Genomic DNA, 19541 nt, shown 5'->3' with positions numbered 1-19541 from the left:
ATCTATGGTCACATATTTTAATAATAATATTTTGAAATACTGATAATTATTAAAAAAAAAATTATACAAGGAAGTGAGTTTAGTTATGATATCGGTTCACTTCCTCCTCTCCTTTAATCTCTGTACTCCAGGCTGAATTGCATACGAATGGCATACTAGATCACCACATTGCTACTTTTCGTAGGTGTCTTTACCTCTATTCAAACTCTGCCAAAATAAAGTTTCCCGTCTGTCTGATTATTAGTCAATGCCAGTATATTAATAACCAAAAAAAAATATGTTAAATATTATAATGTTACAAAAGTGGTGTACGCTACATATATACAAAATTTATTTATTTTATTTTTTTAATTATTAATTACAATTTTTTGCAGAACCCTTGTTCACATCTCACAGAACACAGTTTGAGAAACGCTGTTCTAGGGTATAAGAAATAAATACACGGCAAAATTAATAAATCAGTAGGACTGAAGTAATGGCCACCAAAATAAAAAAATTATACAGAGAAAAGTTAAAGATTATCGAAAGAGTTAAGATTGGTGGAACAAAAAGAAGTATATTTCACGAGCGTGAAATTCCAGAAGGAACAATCAAGGTTGGATAAAAGAGGAAGAAAAATTACATTCATTTGTACACTCCATAGAAGAAGTAGGCCTTCAAAGAAAGAAAAAACTAGACTGAAAAAAAAAATGATGTGGACCAATGCAAATGGTTTTTAAGGTGTAGTGAAGGAGTATCAATAAATGGGGCAATTTTGAAAGCACAGGCATTTAAATTTCATAAGCTACTTGGTGGAGACGATGACACATTCAAAGCTTCTGAAGGATGGCTTTGGAGATGGAAAGCTCATCATAGGATGTCCTAAGTTAGCCTCGTAGGTGAATCTGCATTGGGTGACATTACGGCAGTAGAAGTGTATGAACAGTTGTATAACTGTGACAAAACAACACTGTACTATAAATTTTACCCTGAGAAATCACTGGATATTAAAAGTGCACCCAACAAAGTGGGTTTGAAATATAACAAAGAGAATTACTGTGTTACTGTGTACAAACAAGACTGGAGCACAAGCTAAAGTCATTGTGCATTGGTAAAAGTTGAAGTTCCTTGGTGCTTTAAGCACATCAACATGAAATCTCTACCTGTGATTTATAAAAATAGCATCCAATACTTGGCTGACGAGTGATATTTTTGGTTTGTTGTTTGAAAGAGAGTTTGTACCACTTGCTTTGCAAAAAACTTGAAGAAAAGGTTATGCTACTGTTGTATCACTACTGAGGTCATCCTTTGGCTGATGTCCTGAAATCGAAAGATGGTAAGATCAGAGCAGCTTTTCTGCCAAGGAATACAACTGTGCTAATTCAGCCCATGGATCAGGACAGTATTCGAGTCTTCAAAGCCTACTATCATGGTGAGCTACTTGCTGGTGTTGTTAACTCAGAAATTCAAGTTCTAGAATTTCTGAAAACTTTAATACTGAAAGATTGTGTGTACAATATTGCATTAGCTTGGGAGAAAGTAAGCTCAACAGCAATTGAAAACTGCTGGAAACCTTGTATTAGAAAAGATGAGATCACTAAAAATAATTTTGAATTAGCAGCATTTTCAGGAGAAGCAGCAAAGGCTGCTTGTAACATACTTAGTGGCAGTGTTAGAGCAAATGGCTTAGTTGCTTGGATTAAACAGAAGCTCCAGTTGTGCTTTATCTGAATGAGGAAGAGGTCGTAGCCTCTGTGAACAGTGGGAAGACAGTTGAAAAATAGAAGGCCAGTGACATAGGGAGTGACTCAGAACATTAATGAGGTGATGGCGTGGTTAGAATGCAATAGCGATAGTAAATGTCTTAATTTATTGCATCTGACTAGTATTAAGAATTATATACTGCAGAATCATCTGCCAGTTTCGGCAAACTAAATTAAGAGACTATTTCAGAACCGATGCATAAAATGTAAGTCCATAACAGCATTGTGTAATATTGGAATGTAAGAGGGAATGATATTACCTTTAATACTTTTTCTTATAGTCTGTATACATCATAAAATATTAGTGAATAAAGTATTTAGGTTAAAAAAAACTAGGGAGAAATTAGTAGAATTTTTTTCGACAATAACACAATTTGCTTATAATATGGGTATTAAAGTTGTTGCCCAAATTATATCAAGGTTGCACTCTACCTACAATTGTTGTTTCTGGTTGAGATAGTTATGCATAAAAGATGTATTCTTTTTAAAAATGGCTTATTTTTCCCTCTTTTTTTCCAAAAGGATTAAGATCTGGTAAAGTTGGCGAACAGTGTGAGGCTATAGTGCGGTTTCCACGACTTTTTGAGAAATACCCATTTCCTATACTGATCAACTCAGCATGCTTAAAACTTGCAGAAGTATTCAGATACGGGTAATATTAATATTTTAATTTTTTTTTTCTTTTTCAAAAATATGTTTTTTTTTAACATAGTTTTACTAGTGAGCTTTGCTTCTTTGGACCGAATTAAAAACTTCACTTTTTTTTCTAGTTGTACATATTTATACCTCTTTTAATTCTTTTTAAAATTAAAAGATGTATAAATTCGTTTTTTCTATTTGGGGTTTCAACTATCACAGCAACCTCAATTATATATCCACTTCATAATTGCAGGGTAAAATTTAGAGTATTTGTTGTAATACCTAGTGACCATCATATGAACACTGTTTTTCTTACAGAAAATTCTTGTACACTGTCAGAAATCAATTTAGTAACACACCAATTTTTTTTTTTTTTTTTTTTTAATGAAAACCCCAAACACGAGAGGTATTAAAACCTATAGTACTTAGCACCATGCTCGAGTTGGAGTTTGAGAAGATGAAAGAAGATATTTGTTGACATTAGACTTGAACTTCTGTAGACTGTAATTTTCAAGAAATATGTATGAAGAAAGGTTGTTCCAGAAAACAGCAGTTGAATGAATAAATGAGGAAGATGAAAAGTTGGTTTTGTGAATTTGAAGTTGGACAGTAAATGGATGTTGGCTGGTGGCGGCACGTGTTCGGACTGTTTTGAAAGAGAGAGTGGGAATTATAGAAGCCAATTCAGAAGAACAGTGCCCATGGAAGTATCTGTAGAAAAGGCATGTGGCAGAAACAGTATGTCTGTGAGACAGCGAGTAGAGATACTCTGTTAGAGATGAGTCATTAATTAACCTAATGCCCTCTTCTGAATGAAATCTAGAAGCCTGAGAGAGGTTTGGGGGGAACTGCCTCAGATGTGAGAACAATATTCCATGGTACGGTGGATTTACGATTTGTACTGAGTGAACAGCTGTTTGGAAGAAAAGTAACGCCGAGAGCGAAATAGAAAACCAAGTTTTTTAGATGCAGAGGAAGCAATATTTGTAATGTGCTTGTGCCAAGAGAGATTAGAAGTCAGGGTAATCCCCAAAAGAGATATATCATTTTGCCTAGAAATCGGAGTGTCACCAAAGATAAGCATAGGAGCAGAAGAATCCTTTTTGCGAGCTATAAGACAAGACTGAGTTTTAGAAGGGTTGAAATCAACTAAGTTGTCTTTGCCCCACTGGAGAATTACCTGAAGATTGGCATTTAAGGAATTGGTTAGCAGATTTTCGAGAAGTTGAAGCTGATTGAGCAGGGCAAGGTTTCTCAAAATGGAAAGTGGAGTGGAATGGAATGGCTATCATCAGCAAAAAACTATGGATATGATTTCCAGTCAATGGAAGAAGGTCATTAATATACAAGAGGAAAAGAGTGGAGGGAAAGAACTGAACCTTGGGAGACACCATTAGTGGAGAAGTTAGAAGACAGAGAGCCATCTACCATCACCCTCAGTGAGCGATCAGAAAGAAAGCTGGATAACCAATTACAAAAAACAGTTGGCAAACCATAAGATGGAAGCTTGTTTAGAAGACCTTTATGCCAAACACAATCAAAAGCCTTTGAGATGTCAAGAGCAACTACTTGTGTTTTCACCAAAATTTTTCATTGAATTTGTCCATAAATAAGCCAGAATATCACCAGTGGATCGACACTGACGGAATCCATACTGGCGATCATTGAACAGATGGAAGGTTTCTAGGTAGTTTAAGAGTTGGCGGTTAATTGATTTTTCCATTACTTTAGAAAGAGTTGAAGAATTGCATGGGACGATAATTGGATGGGAGGGATTTGACACCCTTTTTAGGAACTGGCTAGATATGAGATAATTTCCAAGCAGAAGGAAAAACACCTTTGGAATAAAAAAGTGAAAAAAGGCGGCAAAGAACAGGTGTAAGTTCAGAAGCACAGGTTTTGAGAACAAGTGGAGAAATAACATCAGGACCTGGAGCTTTTTTAGCATCAAGATTCATCAAAATCCTTCTGACATCTTTTTGACAGAAGACCACAGGAGGCATTGAATGGAGCATGTTGGGAATGGTGGGAGGTGTTTTACCAAGATCATTAATACATGAATTTGAAAAAAAATTGGATGCTAGCAGGTCAGCTTTATCCTTGGCTGGAGTGACAATAGAACCATTTGGTTTTGACAGAAGTGGGAGCAGAGATGGGCAAAAGTTGTGGCCAATAGCTTTGGCTAGAGACCAGAATGCTCGGCTACCATTAGGGCATGAAGCAAGTTTTCTACTCTTAGTCTGTTCAAAATCTTGTATGGACTGATTAATAATTGCTTTTCAATTGTTGCGAGCTTTGGTGTAGGCAGAAAATGTAACTGAAGAATTGGAAACAAGCCAATTATGATATGCAACGTTCTTCTCTTGAACAGCCTTAGCACATTTATTGGAAACCCAAGGTTTAGATAAAGGACAAGATTTTAAAATGGAGTGTGGAATAAAGGATTCCATTCCTACAAGAATAATTTCACTGATATTATCTGAGCAAACATTGACATCAGAAGTTTTGAAGCAGTAATCTAACCAAGGAAAAGAAGAAAAGAAATTGTGTAGGTCATTCCATTTTGCATTCTTGTAATGCCAAACTATATGAGGTAGGGAATAGCCATGAGATAAAGGCTCCATTGGAGAAGAAACAATCACCAAGTTGTGATCAGAGGTATCTAAAGGACCACTCACTTCGACTGTTTATTTAGAAGGGTTGTTTGTGAGAAAAAGATCAAGCGTGTTGGCTGTATGGTTAGGATTGTCCGGTATTCTTGTAGGTAAATGAACAATTTGTGCAAGGTCATTAGTAATTGCAAAAACCTCAACATCTTGACTAGCTGTGTCGGTGTGACTAGAAAACGGAAGCCAGCTGGAGTTGCGAACATTAAAATTACCTCACTGTTAGGAAAGTTTGACTGGAGAAAGTCAAGTTGCAAAGAGAGAGAGTGAGAGTCAGAGTTCCAAGTGATTAATGGTGTTGGGAGAAAGGTAGAGACAACAGATGAATTTGACAAAATGAGGTAGGGAGATTTTAAGCCACAGAAGATCGAAAAGATGAGATTCCAAATTACTAAATCTCTGATAGGGAATATCAGAACAAACATATGCACAAGTACCACCTTTGAGGCAAAAGGAATCATACAGCGAATAATTTGGGCAACTGAGATGAGCAGTAGTTGAATAAACCGATAACTGAGATTCTGTCAGAAAAAGTACATGGGGTTTGGCAGACTGCAAATGGAAATGGACATCGATGAGTTTAGAACCGAGACCAGGTATATTTGTGAAATGAACTAGGAAGTGTTTGGGAGGTTTAGATCTTTTCGCAGATAAGCTTACTCTATTAGTTTGACAATTCATGGTGTATTCAATAGTAAGAAAAAGTGGGGGGGGGGACATGCTGTATGAAGTAATGAAATTTTTGGATATGTCGTACACATGGTAAGGTAAGGTGTTATACACATGGTAAGAATATACCCAGATCCTTGACATAAAGTGGCCTCGAAAATGCTCCCCCCCCTGTACACACACTACTCCGACTCCCTCCAGTCACTATTCTGGCAAAGTAGAGATAGCAAGATTATACACTATCTGATCCAGAAGCCTCCTAGAGAGTTACCAATAGGTTCGATCCTGTGTACTAACTAGCGGCCGGCCTGCGAACACCATTTTAGACCTGTACTCTCGAAATGTCGGGAAGATTGGATCTCGCCATGATGTTCATTGTAACCTCAAACGTCATCACTCGTACTGCATGATGGAAGAGATGGGGAAGGGTTGACTGGGACTTAGCTCTGGAGACTAAACATGGGTTCCACCACTTCAAGTTTCCAATAAGAAAAGTGGTGGTATTGCACCGGTTGATGAGAGTCATCTACTACCTAGTGGTAGATGACTTCACTTTTTTTCTTGTTGTACATATTTATTTTTTCTAGTTGTACTTATTTGGACCGAATTAAAAACTTCACTTTTTTTTTCTAGTTGTACATATTTATACCTCTTTTAATTCTTTTTAAAATTAAAAGATGTATAAATTCGTTTTTTCTATTTGTGGTTTCAACTATCACAGCAACCTCAGTTATATATCCACTTCATAATTGCTGGGTAAAATTTAGAGTATTTGTTGTAATACCTAGTGACCATCATATGAACACTGTTTTGCTTACAGAAAATTCTTATACACTGTCAGAAACCAATTTAGTAACACTGCAATAAAAAATAATTACTAAAAAAAAAAAAAAACATTTTCCCCATAATAATTTACTATGGGTAGCTATTTCATGTACACTTCCCTCCAAAAAATATCAGGACACTTCAGTTTTTCATTGACATAACAGCCACTCACTGCAGTAGCATGTCATCCCCTTTGGCTGTGGCGCCTCTGTAGCCAGGTAGGCAGGAGCAGCAGTGTGTAGCACATGCTTCTTGATTAGACCGGAGTTCGAGCCTGTGACCACCAAATACGGAGGATGCAGAAAGGTCAGGGAATGACCACCGCATATCCCCGGAGCAATATGCCCTTAGTTGCTAATGCTCCTAAAAACCAAATTACAACGACCACAACCACCTTTGGCTGTTGTGACATATTCCACCTTCCAGAGCAGGCTTTCCAGCAACTTTCTTCCTGCAGAATAGGGAACTGTTGAACTGAACTTGTGGAACACATTGGTCTGGCCCTTACCTGATGTTCCTGTTTATTCCATAGTTCTGCAGGATTCAAATCTGGATTATGTGCCACTATTCCAACTTTTTTACATTCATGTCTGTGAACTATCTCAAACAGCACTAGTAGTATGGCATGGGACATTATCTTGTCGTAACAAACATATCTGTACTAAAGAACTGCTGTATCTTAGGGAACATTGAATTTTCCAAAATATTAAGGTAAGCACCAGCATTTGTGGTTCTCCCTGCAACCACCAAAGGTCCTAGGCCATACCATGGATAACATTTCTATGCCATAATCCCATCCCTTCCAAACTTCATTGTCGGTATATTGCAGTCTGGCAACATGCGTTCTCTGTGCATCTTCGACATCCACATCTGCCCATCTGATCAGAATAGGGTGTAGTGAGATTCATCACTATAGATCTGATTTGTACTGCTCTGTGGATCAATATGGCATTCATTGCATCATGTAAGGCAAGACCATTGATTTTGGTTGCTGATATTTGGTTTGTGTGCCACCATTCTCACACAAAAATTGAGGCTGTTAAACTTTACATGTAGTGTGCTCATAGACTCAAGAAAAATACTGGATCTTATCCAGTATTTTTTGCAGGAATGTATGATGAGCTTGTACTATTCTCTTCTGATTACTCACTCCACATGGCCAGAGGGTACTTGGAAGGATAGTACGAGAGTGTGGTCTTCCATGGTCTTATGTTGCTGGACATTTCTCGTGCTATCACTCTTCCACTTCCTAATAAAATCACCAGTGGTTGGCTTTGAATGGTGTTGTCATCTGAGAAGGTCCAGTGGACTGTGAAAATGGGTGTCTGTGTTCTTTTTTTGGAGGGTAGCATATTGCAAAAAAAACTAGAATGACAATGAAAACTGATTTAAAACAGGAGATCCAGCATGCACTTAATTGCCCAACTCAAAGATTGAACTTATTCTTATGCATCAGGCAGAGGCGCTTCCGTAGCCAGGTGGGCACGAGTGGCAGTGCGTAGCACACGCTTCTTGATTAGACCGGGGTTCGAGCCCGTGACCACCAAATACGGAGGATGCGGAAAGGTCAGGGAATGACCACTGCATATCCCCGGAGCAATATGGCCTTAGTTGCTAATGCTCCTAAAAACCAAAATAACAAACTAACATAACAGCATCAGGCAGTACAGAGGATCAGCCTGATCAGAAAAAAAAAAAAAAAAAAAGTAACCTGCAGCCATTATCAATCCACTGCAGGATGAAAGACTCCTCAACAGTTTATGTTGAGGGAAATGGACCATAATCTGCCATGCTGGTCCAGTGCGGGTTGGCAGATTGACTGTGTTTAGCATTCAGGGGCTTGAACCGTGATCTATTCAAAGAGCATATGCTGTTGCACTCCCATTCTTGACCACTCGGCTATGGAGGCCAGAGGAAGTAGCTATTGTTAGTTCATTTATTGTCAGAAAAATGGAAAATATGTTATGCAGAAAGGTGGAATAGGATCGGTGTATATCCGCCACAGCCTCCGTAGCCGAGTGGTCAGGAGCGGGATTGCAGTAGCACACACTTGGGTAGACCAAAGGTTCAAGCCCCTGACTGCTAAATACGGTCGATCTGCCAACCCGCACTGGACCAGCGTGGCAGATTATGGTCCATTTCCCTCAGCATGAATTGTTGAGGAGGCTTCCATCCTGCAGTGGGTTGATAATGGCTGCAGTTTACCTTTTTTTTTTTTTATATCTGCCACAGTTAAAAGTTAATAATATTGTCATTCAATTTTACCATTGGTTATCATCTTTTAAAGGCTAAAAAGGTGATATTTTACATGTAGGTAAGAATATGTGATCTGAAGGTTTATTTCACAGATATGAGGCAATGTTGAGAAAAGGCCATAAGTCAGGATTAAATTTCAAGGTGGTTGGAATTTTCTGAGGCACGTAGGAGGAGTACTTATGTGAACCTTGTCAATAAATTTGGCCCTGGAGAGACTGTGTACGGTTCGTGGAACCTATGTGTATGCTAATTATGGTTAATGGTTATATTTATTGTAAAAAATTATTAGTTCTTAACTCCTCTGACCCGCTGGCTGTGCCTAATTATAAATAAAACATTTATTTTAGTTTTTCTCAGCATGGCTTGTGCTTGTTAACAGGTAGGACTGTTAGGGATGGAATGCTCTTTAAATAGGATGGTTGCAAGAATATTATTATGAAGACTGGTAAGACTTGTGTATTCCCTCCTCTTCTTCAAAAGACATGAGATAATTCACTTATCCTGAGAAAGTGATTTTACCAGTAACCTTTGTACTTCATTACCATGGCACCTCCATAGCCAGGTGGGAAGGAGCAGCAGTGCGTAGCACATGCTTCTTGATTAGACCGGGGTTCGAGCCTGTCACCACCAAATACGGAGGATGCGGAAAGGTCAGGGAATGACCACCGCATATCCCGGAGCAATATGGCCTTAGTTGCTAATGCTCCTAAAAACCAAAAAACAAACAAACAAACTTCATTACCACCTTTTAGCTTACTGACATTAGAAGATTTTATCAAATAAGTCAACTTGGCCAGCCTCACACTCTCCAGTGGTGTAGTTGCCTACACCACTGGAGAGTGTGAGGCAGTCAAGTACGCTTGGCAACCCTCTGAAGCAAAGCAGTGCAAATGATTAGCTTTCATCCCTGCAGCATTACTCATGTCTAGATCTTTCACTGGAAATGGGTGAACCAAGCAGTGAACCCTTCTGTATAATGCTTTCACTTCCAGGTATAAATATCCCCACTATCTCTGTCCCTCGAATAAACTATCCTCCCCGTTCATGCTGGGGGATCTGCATGCCAAAGTGACAACTCTGTCATCCATTCTTCTCCCCCCAAACAGGATGAACGCTCAGTATTCAATTTTACCAAACCACCTCAATACTCTAATAAAATCACCACTGAAACTGGTCCAAGAATCACCTAGTTGTGAATATTTGACTTTTCATGCCGAAAGGGGATTGTCTGTTGCTGTCATGCACCCAGGCTAGTCTTCTAACTAGTTTTATCCATGCCAAGACATATTTTGCCCATGAAGCAGGACAATTTTTGTCATCAAGTTACTGAAATACAGATTTTGGCTCTATTTCTTGACTGAAAATGCTTGACCTTGAGATGATTTATGGCACTATATAAGGCCAAGCCCTAATATGAGGAGGAGTTGAACAGCAAGAGATCAGCCAAAAGATCCACATCTCCAAGATTTCTGCTTGAAAACTGGGAATCCTGCCAGCTAGCCAGCCAGCCAGAATACTAATGGTAAGCATTACTTTTTTCATGTTTATTGTTTTGCCCTAAGCTCTTTTAATTTTACTATGAGAAGTCATCCTATTAACTACTTATTGAGTTCCTAACAGGTTTCTGTGAATTTATCTTAAAACTTTTTTTTTTTTTTTTTTTAAATATATAAATAGATGGCTAAGGTAAAGAAAGTCAACACAAGAACCACAGGAAATTTCGGTAAACTTATACCGGACAAAGAAACTCGTTTCCCCTTGTATTCTCAGTAAACAGATGGTGTGTGTATTATCGGTAGTGGCAGTAGAAGTCTATAACAATGTATTGATTAGTTTTTTCTCATTATTAAAAGCAGATTATTGGAGTTCACGAGTGGGCTGAAATTTACTTACGGGTACACCCTCCAGACTGCCTCAGTCTTAGATGTTTATCCCCTTTCCTGCTGTTTTAACCTGATAGGAAAACAGCTTCTACTGCCACTACCAATAACATGCACTGTCTGTAGAAATCGTTTTCCTATTTTAAAACAGCAGGAAGATAAACACCATAAGACTGAGGCAGTCTGAGGTGGGGGGGGTGTACCTGTAAGTAAATTCAGCCATGAGGGCATTGCACTCATGAACTCCAATAATCTGCTTTTAATAATGAGAAAAAACTAAGCTATACATTGTTATCGACTTCTACTGCCACTACCGATAACACGCACCATCTGTTTACTGAGAATGCAGGGAGAAACTGCAGTAGCGGGAAACGAGTTTGCCCAGTATAAGTTTACCGAAGTTTCCCATGGGTCTTGTGTTGGCTTTCTTTACCTTTGCCAAATAGACTTTAATAACTGCAAAGTAATGTTTAGTTGTAAGTTTATTTATATACCATGTTTGCAGGTTGTTTATTGTGTAATACCGTCTCCTCTAAATCTCACTGTATTGTTACAGTTTGAGTGTAATCTTTTATAACGACCTGGAAGAAAATTCCTATATTTGAACTACCAACTTTTATAACCTGGAAGAAAATTCCTATTTTTGAACTACCAACTTTTATAACCTGGAAGAAAAGTCATATATTTGAACTACCAACTTGTGTATTAAACCTCCTTGTTGTGTTTTGTGAATGACTCATAATCAGTAACTTCTCTATCTGACTCACAGTAGGGTAAATTACTCAACTTAGTATTCCTTTAGATCATATGAAGTTATCGAAGAGTATAGACCTCGAGGCTGGCTTTTGTGTTAGTGCAAAGAACATCGACAACACATCTAGGAGGCATATTAGTTCTTAATGTCTCAGCTAGAGCATCCTGCTGCTATATCAGTTATAACTCCATATTAAGGGATTGTAAAGTCATTACCCCTATTGGTAATATGTTCATAGTATTTACCTCATCTGGCCTTTCATCCCACAACCTAGAGAAGATGCTTAACGTTATTGTGTGTTTTTTTCTACATGGTGCATACAGTGCCACTGTATGGCTGCTGCAACAATCTTGTTACCACACCTCTTGCCTTATGGTTGTCCCGAATTGTAAAAACGTTTTTTTTTTCATCATCTAAATAAATCTGTCACTAACTGCAGGTGGTCTGTATGAAAATTTGGTTGTATTTTGAGAAGATGCTATTGTCAAAACCAGTGTATGGCTTGTGGGAATTATGGATTTTCGACAGAGTTTTGTAACTTTTTATTGTGTGTGTGTGTGTGTGTTTTGAGAGGTTATATAGATATATAATTTTTTTCTCCTTCTCTCTATCTTTTTAGGACAAATTTTCTGCGAGTATTGGTTTTAAAAGTAATGCAGCAAAGCCAAAAGCATTTAGACAAGATACTAAATATTGATGAATTTGTCCGTAGATTATATTCTGTTATCTATAGCAATGATCCTGTTGCAAGAGCATTAACTCTAAGGTTTGTAAGTTAAAAATATAATAATAATATTTTAAAAATGTAAAAACATAAAAATGCAGCATTACAGAATAAAAAGAAAAAATTTATCACTTAACCCTGCAGCAGGTGCACCATTGTACCCTTATGCTATCTTCTTAAATTTAAATATTAAAATGGTTATAGAATTCTGTTAATTTCTTAATTATTTTTTAACTGAAAAAAGTATAACCCAAAAAAAATCTAGTTGGTGTAAAAAAATGCACTTCATACCTCCTGGTGTATAATTGTTCCATAGAGTTTTGATGTCTCTTTCAATTTCTGTTGATCCATAATGCTGCATTTTGAAGTGAGGTAGTTGGGGAATAATATATATTTTTTGATAATGAAACTGTTTTTACTTAACTATTTTTTGTTCTTATTATCTAATATAGCATTAGAATAAAGATCAGAATTGTAACACGCACTATTTAAAAATGTTTTTCCTTTTTTTATCCCAAAAATATAGTCTGTTGTAATAGCATGCTGTTTGGTTTTTTTTTTTTTTATCATTCTTGCTGCAACCATCATTTTTTGGAATTTGTGTGTGTACATATATATGACAATATCACATACACCTAATTCTGTTTTTGCACGAACTTTTTTTACACGAATTTGGTTTAACACGAATTCAAAATAAATATTTCCTTCTCTTTTTACACGAGTCATTTTGATTTAACACGATTTCTATGAATTTTTTTTTTGCCTAAATTCTAAGAAAATATTTTTTATTTGTGGCATATTAGTATCATTTCTATATTACACGCACCAATAGATTGGATAACAGCTAGTGTATGCGTTTTGAAACGCGTGCTTTTGCTTACCAATGTGTACGTCTAGGTATCTATGAATCATCAACGTTTTTATTGAATTTGGTGCACATCTACGGTATTCGTGCATTGTATCTTCGGCAGACATGTAGTAGTAAGCTCTATTTCAAAGTGAAAGAATCTTTAGTGAAATTTGTGTACATATAAATTTATTAATTTTGCCGATCAATAAATTGTAAGTTTACAAAATTTTCATACCTTTTTTTATTAATTATAACTGAGATATTTTTCGGTAGCCCTTATATAATGTCGAATAATTCGCCTATTACCAAAATGAAAAGGAAAGCGATTTCTTTGGAACTTAAAATTCAAATTTTAGATCGTCTTGCAACTGTACAAGGGGCTACGTCTGTAGGAAAGCATTTTGGTGTACATGAAGCTACCGTAAGAACTATTAAGAAAAATGAAGCTGCAATTAGGAAGTCGATATGTTCTGGAACAAAAGTAAGTGTTAATTCATCATCATATACAAGAGATATTGTCAAGGAAAAAATGGAAAAGGCCCTGGTAATATGGATAGAAGATCAGTCACAAAAAAGAGTACCAGTAGATGGAAATGCCATCAAGCAAACAGCACTAAGAATTTACAGACAGATTAAAGAAAAGGAGCCAAGCACTTCATCTCAGTTAAACAGAAAGTATGAATTTTCTGCGAGTACAGGTTGGATGACAGGGTTTCTTAAAAGGAATGCTCTTCATAATATAAAAATTAAAGGTGAAACTGCATCTGCAGATGAATCGGCTGCTAAAGTATTCCCGCAGGAACTTGCAAAAATTATTGAAGATGGAGGATACACTCCTGATCAAGTGTGGAATGCAGATGAAACTGGTTTCTTCTGGAAACGAAGGCCGAACGGAACGTATGTAGCCAAATCGCAGAAAACTGCTGGTGGTTTTAAGGTAGCTAAGGATCGTGTGACCTTATTATTTTCCTCCAACGCTTCAGGAGATCGTATGTTGAAACCACTGCTGGTAAATCGAGCCCTAAACCCACGTTCAATGAAAGGTGTAGATATCAATAAACTGCCTGTTCACTGGATGGCAAACAAGAAGGCTTGGGTGACCACTACTATTTTTACAGAATGGTTCAACAAATATTTCGTCCCAGAAGTCAGACGTTATATGAATTTGAAAGGTCTCGAATTTAAAGTTCTTCTGATTCTTGACAATGCACCCGGCCATCCTGTCTTGGAACACCCAAACGTACAAATTTTATTTCTGCCACCTAATACTACATCTTTGATACAACCGCTAGACCAAGGTATAATTGCGACAATTAAAACATACTACGTAAAACGAACATTCCAACACGTTTTGGACAAACTGAATGATGAAACACTAACAATCATTGATGTGTGGAAGAAATTCTCAATTATGGATTGTATCAATCAAGTTGGATTAGCGTTAACTGAATTAAAACCAGCCACTTTAAATGCGTGTTGGAAAGCGGTTTGGCCACAATGTGTAAAAAGCAAAGATCCCATCATCCCTAATACGACCGAATTTCCCAACATCATTACAATGGCACACAAAATTGGTGGAGAAGGATTCGATGATCTATCGTTTGAAGATATTGATGAATTGTTAACCGACAAAGCCCTAAGCGAAGATGAAATATTAGAGGTTGTCCTTGGGACTCCTTATCCCACAGAACGTAGTGATAATGAAGAAAATGATCCTGTTCTAAATGCAGATTTAATAAAAGAAGGTCTGGAACTGGCCAGAAAATTAGGTAATCATTTTGTCAAACATGACCCTAATGAGGAACGCGCTGGGAAGTTTCAACGTGAACTGAAGTTGTTGACAGCCTCTTACAAAGAATTATATAACGGCCTAACCAAAACATGAACACAACGATTAATAACTGAATTCGTTCGTAAAACCGGTGAAATATCAGCACCAGAGGAGACTCGTGCTGATTTTGCTGAAGAGATCACAGAAAGAATTTCATTAATAGAGGAAGAAGACGATGTCCACAACATTTCTAGTGATGACAGTGATATTCCAGTCGTACGCAAACGTATGCGCCGTTTATTATCAGAAAGTGAAAATGAATAAAATCTTATGTGTAAAACAGATTTTTTTTGTTCATGAAGATTTTTTTTTCATTCCATATGCATACAAATTTATTTTAGTACATTTTAATTACATATTATTACATGTGTATTTTGTTGAAATAAAATAATAAGCTTAAAACGAATATTTTATGTGTTTTTTTTTTAATTATTTTTACTGATTTTTTTAGATCCGGAACCAATCTTCTTTTCTTCCATAAATACAATGTCTTTTTTTACACGAATTTTTTTTACACGTATTTTTCAGGAACGTATCTATCGTGTAAAAACAGAATTAGGTGTATATAACTATATATAGTGATATTAGCCATCTCTTGCAAATATTTCTAGTATATGTGTATGACAGTCGACATGGCTAAATGAATATGAAATGACTAGGAGGAGGACTTCTCCCCCCCCCCCTCTGTGTGTTTTGGCTTTTGCAGCACAGCATGCAAAGTTGATGCATATACTTATTCAGACAAAAATGTACAAGAAAAGCCATATTAGCTGGTGTACTCATGGAGATTCATCATGCACTCATTATTCCATATAAAGAATTTTGGAATAAAATAGGGAGTTGTGTGACAAGAAAGTGTTTTCGAAGAAGTGAGGAAATGTAAGCAAAAGGTGCCTACTGGGAGTTTTGTTTGAGTCAGTTTTAGTTCATAGTAAACAGTAGCAGGTCAATAAATTTTTGTGTGGATCATAAAATTGGGTGACTTTCTAACCTCCTAATATATGTGAACAAAAATTTTTGACGCTTCAAATTCATTTATGAACTAAAAATTTGGTCTTATGATCTTTTATGAACTTCAGAAACTGTGTGGCACATTACCTTTTGAAAGTAAAATGAATGAAATACTTTCAACATTTATATACAGAAAACTCCTCTTATAACATTCCACTTATAGTGCTATTATGCTTTTATCGCTCTTTTCTTCAGATCCCATGACGAATTCTATGGGGAGAGAGATAGTGCTTATAATGCTTTTCCTGCTAATAGTGCTTTTTAGGTTCCTTGACAAGAGCTATAATGAGAGTTTACTGTACAGGCACTCTCCAGCTTTCGTAATACTCGACTTATGGAAATTTGACTTTACGTAAGTTTTTGCCTTCCGGTGCAAACTTAAAAAAATCATGGAAATGTATTTTGCATCCTGTAGGAATAAATGGAGGTGTCCTGAAAATATTGTAATGCAAACCCAATAACACATTGTTTTTTTTTTTTGGTAATTCGCTCCAAGACCTTGGAAGTCGAAATTTTTTCTATACTATTTATCTCTCTAAAAGGTCATTTTTATAATGGAAATTGCACCACACTTTCATTTTTATCACATGTTCCATTATAAGAATCAATTTTGAATGCCTTTGTGATATTTTTCTAAAAAACATTTCTGGAGGTCCCTACCTCCCTACCATAAAACAATTTGCACTTTCTGGTTTATCGGGCTTTTCTGTTAGTGCAATCTATTATAAACGGGTAATAAACTCAATCTTATTGCATTTGCGATAATACCAATAACTGGAATTCTATGGGTTTTTATGTTACGTATTATGGTGAAATGAGTTTCCCTTCACTGAAAACTTCAATCATATAAAAAACAAATAAATTTTCAGAATCTTCTCTTCATTCCTATATACTTATTACAATAGTGAAGGGAAAGGGACCAATGGAAAGTGCAAGTGCTGGCAGTGCTAGGAAACGAAACAAAATTGATTTAGAAATGAAGATGATTAAGAAGTATGAAGCAGGATAAAGTTTGTCATCTATTGCATTGAATTATGTCTCGCTGCTTCAACTTTAAAGGACAGTGTGTGTATAAAAGAACATGTTAAAGGGTCAACACATTTAAGATCAACAGTTATCAAAAAACAGCGTTCAGGTGCTATATCGAAGATGGAAAAGCTATTAATAATATGGATGGATGGAAAATCAGATTCAGAAGCAAGTGCTCCTGAGTCCAATGGCCAGCAAAAGCAAGAAGTATTTATGAAGATATTAAGGATAAGTACGGTGAACCCCAAGCCAAGTTTGTGGCAAGCAACGGCTGGTTTCCAAACCAATGTGGTGAAGTCGCTAGTGCTGATTCTGCAGCTGCAGAGAAATTTTGCAATGTGCTGGAAAAAATCCTTCTAAATCTCCCCAACCCTCAACTTCCGGAGCAGCATGCTTATCAGCTGGAGAGTTAATTCTGGCAACAATGCTCGAAAGTTAAAACTTGCTGACGTTATGCATGTCTCCTCTTTCTTTTTGTAATTTTATAATTTTGAAATTTTTGTAATTTTTCCTGCACGAGTTTAAAAAATTGAATAAACAATTCTATTTACATGTTCATCGAACATTTCTTTTTTGCTTCAATCAAATTCAGCACGCACAGTTGTGTGTGTTGCCTAAGCATTTAGGGAAATTCCGAATTATGTAAAATTCAACTTACGTAGAGTTCCACGGAACGCAACACTTACATAAGTTGGAGAGTGGCAGTATTTGATCCATATTTTCCAGACATGTATAGTACAAATTTTTTGTTTTGTAAAATCAAGATTTGCTATTAATTTGCCATTATCAGTTATTTTTTGCTAATATAAAAAAAAAATAGTGTTCAAAGAAAGTGCATCATCCCTTAAAATTGTAATTGTCGTCCGAATAACGTAAGTATAGCAATATTTTTTACAGATTGCATCAGATAAGATTGACATGCGTAGGTGATGACATAATATTGCATCAGCTGTTACTTTCAGCTATATAAGCACGCTCTGCAAGAGTTGCAGTCATTCCTTGCTTGTGTCAAGATGGTGAGTTACGTACAGTTGACACCACAAAGAAAGTGTGCTATTGTTGCTTTACTTGAGGAAGGATGTTCTTCCTGTCATATTGCTTATAGAGTGTCTTGTAATCAGTCGACAGTGAGTAGATTTCTTTCCAAACTCAAGGATACTGGTTCCGTTGATAAGAAAAAAGGAATCGAACGCAAACGAGTCTCTATGCCAAAACAGGACTGCATTTTGAAGCACTTATTCCTTCAAAACCGTAAAGCCTCTTTGTCTGAGCTGAAAAGAGAATGGGAAGAATATACAGGGGTGGTAGCAAGTGCATGGCTCTGATGGGAGAGAAACGATTCACCGCAGACATGGTGAAGAATACCATCCAGAATATCATTTGGCTGGTAGGGAATTCCACTGGTGTCTACAGTGAAATTCCCTGTCAGTCAAATGATATGGGAGTGCATTTTGTATCGTATCACCTGCAGTTTATAAAAGGTTCCATAAATTCCAATGGATACTTGGCTAAATTGCAAGGCAAATTGTTGTCAACCATTAGAGACCATTTCAACCTGCCAAATAACTGCATCTTTCAGGACGACTCTGCTCTTTGTCATCGAGTGAAAAGTGTAAGTAGGCACTTCATTTCTGCATTAGAGGTTTGACAGTAATGTATTTACATTTGTTACTGGTGAAAAAATGGTTGGAAGAATGGTCCATTACAACTTTCAGCTGGCCTGGAAACAGCTCGGACCTAAATCCTATAGATAACTGTTGGCATCATGTGGAATCTGCAGTTGTCAGAAAGAAACCAAAGACCCTTCATGAACTTTAGGAAGCCATGATTTGTGTTTGGAACCGTGAACTATCAGTTGATGCAACGGTGTGCTGCTGTCATCAGGACCAGAGGCGGTTCAACTAAATATTAGTTTGCACCTGGTGAACTTTTCATTTTGTTTTCCATTTAAAAGATAAACTGAAGCAAGCTCTGATAACATTTCAGCCATAATTGTCGTGTTTACCAAAACTGTTGTATAAAGGTTGCAAATGCTCATTTTGGAATATTTTGTGAGCATCTGTCAAATATTACTTAGCTTTGCCTTAACTATTGATAAATATTTTTTGTTTATATTTCTATTTGTGATGCTAGTCATTAATGTAACATACCATCATGAAAAAGGGTTAGAAATGTGAAATTCCTAGGTGATGCACTTTCTTTGAATACCAGTGTATATACAGTAGATCCTCGATTTGACAGACTAATTGGGGGAAGGGGTGTCTGCTATTGCCACAAGTCCGTTAAATTGAATGTATTTTAAAAACATATATTAATAAAGAACTTGCAATGTTGAGGATGTATTTAAAATGTTCAGGATGTACATTAGACTCAATTTTCCGGGATAGATGGTAAAAAACAAATCCTGGATAATCGATTTCCCGGTTAATCCAAAAATAAAGTCCCTGACATACGTAAGAGATACGTTCTAGGACTTCTTACTTTGTCAAGTTTTACATAACTTGGGAATGGCTAATAACATATTGCTACTATATTATTATTGACAAATCTGAATTCAGTGCAATACTTGTTAATATTTGACCATTTTCATACATCCTTATTAGTTTCATTTTCTGTTCCAAATCGATCGTTTTCCTCTTGGTAGATTTACTAGTACGGTCAGTCC

At 36.6% G+C, this 19541-nt stretch overlaps 1 protein-coding gene across 7 annotated transcripts in view; it reads left to right on the top strand.

Annotated features, from left to right (window-relative positions):
- Window positions 1-19541, top strand: part of defl (Integrator complex subunit 7) — a 273951-nt gene that overhangs the window by 21143 nt on the left and 233267 nt on the right. For 6 of the 7 annotated variants that reach the window (XM_090386497.1, XM_090386499.1, XM_090386498.1 and 3 more), the window contains 2 exons: window positions 2265-2394; window positions 12051-12197. In XM_090386497.1, coding sequence (XP_090242623.1) covers window positions 2265-2394; window positions 12051-12197 — 277 coding nt within the window. The remainder of the gene's footprint in view (window positions 1-2264; window positions 2395-12050; window positions 12198-19541) is intronic. The other variant, XM_090386502.1, reaches the window with a different exon arrangement.

Source organism: Mastigoproctus giganteus, chromosome 12 (genome assembly GCF_048544385.1).
Source record: "Mastigoproctus giganteus isolate SK-2022 chromosome 12, ASM4854438v1, whole genome shotgun sequence".
NCBI lineage: Eukaryota > Metazoa > Arthropoda > Arachnida > Uropygi > Thelyphonidae > Mastigoproctus > Mastigoproctus giganteus.
This window is presented reverse-complemented; position numbering and strand designations above follow the sequence as displayed.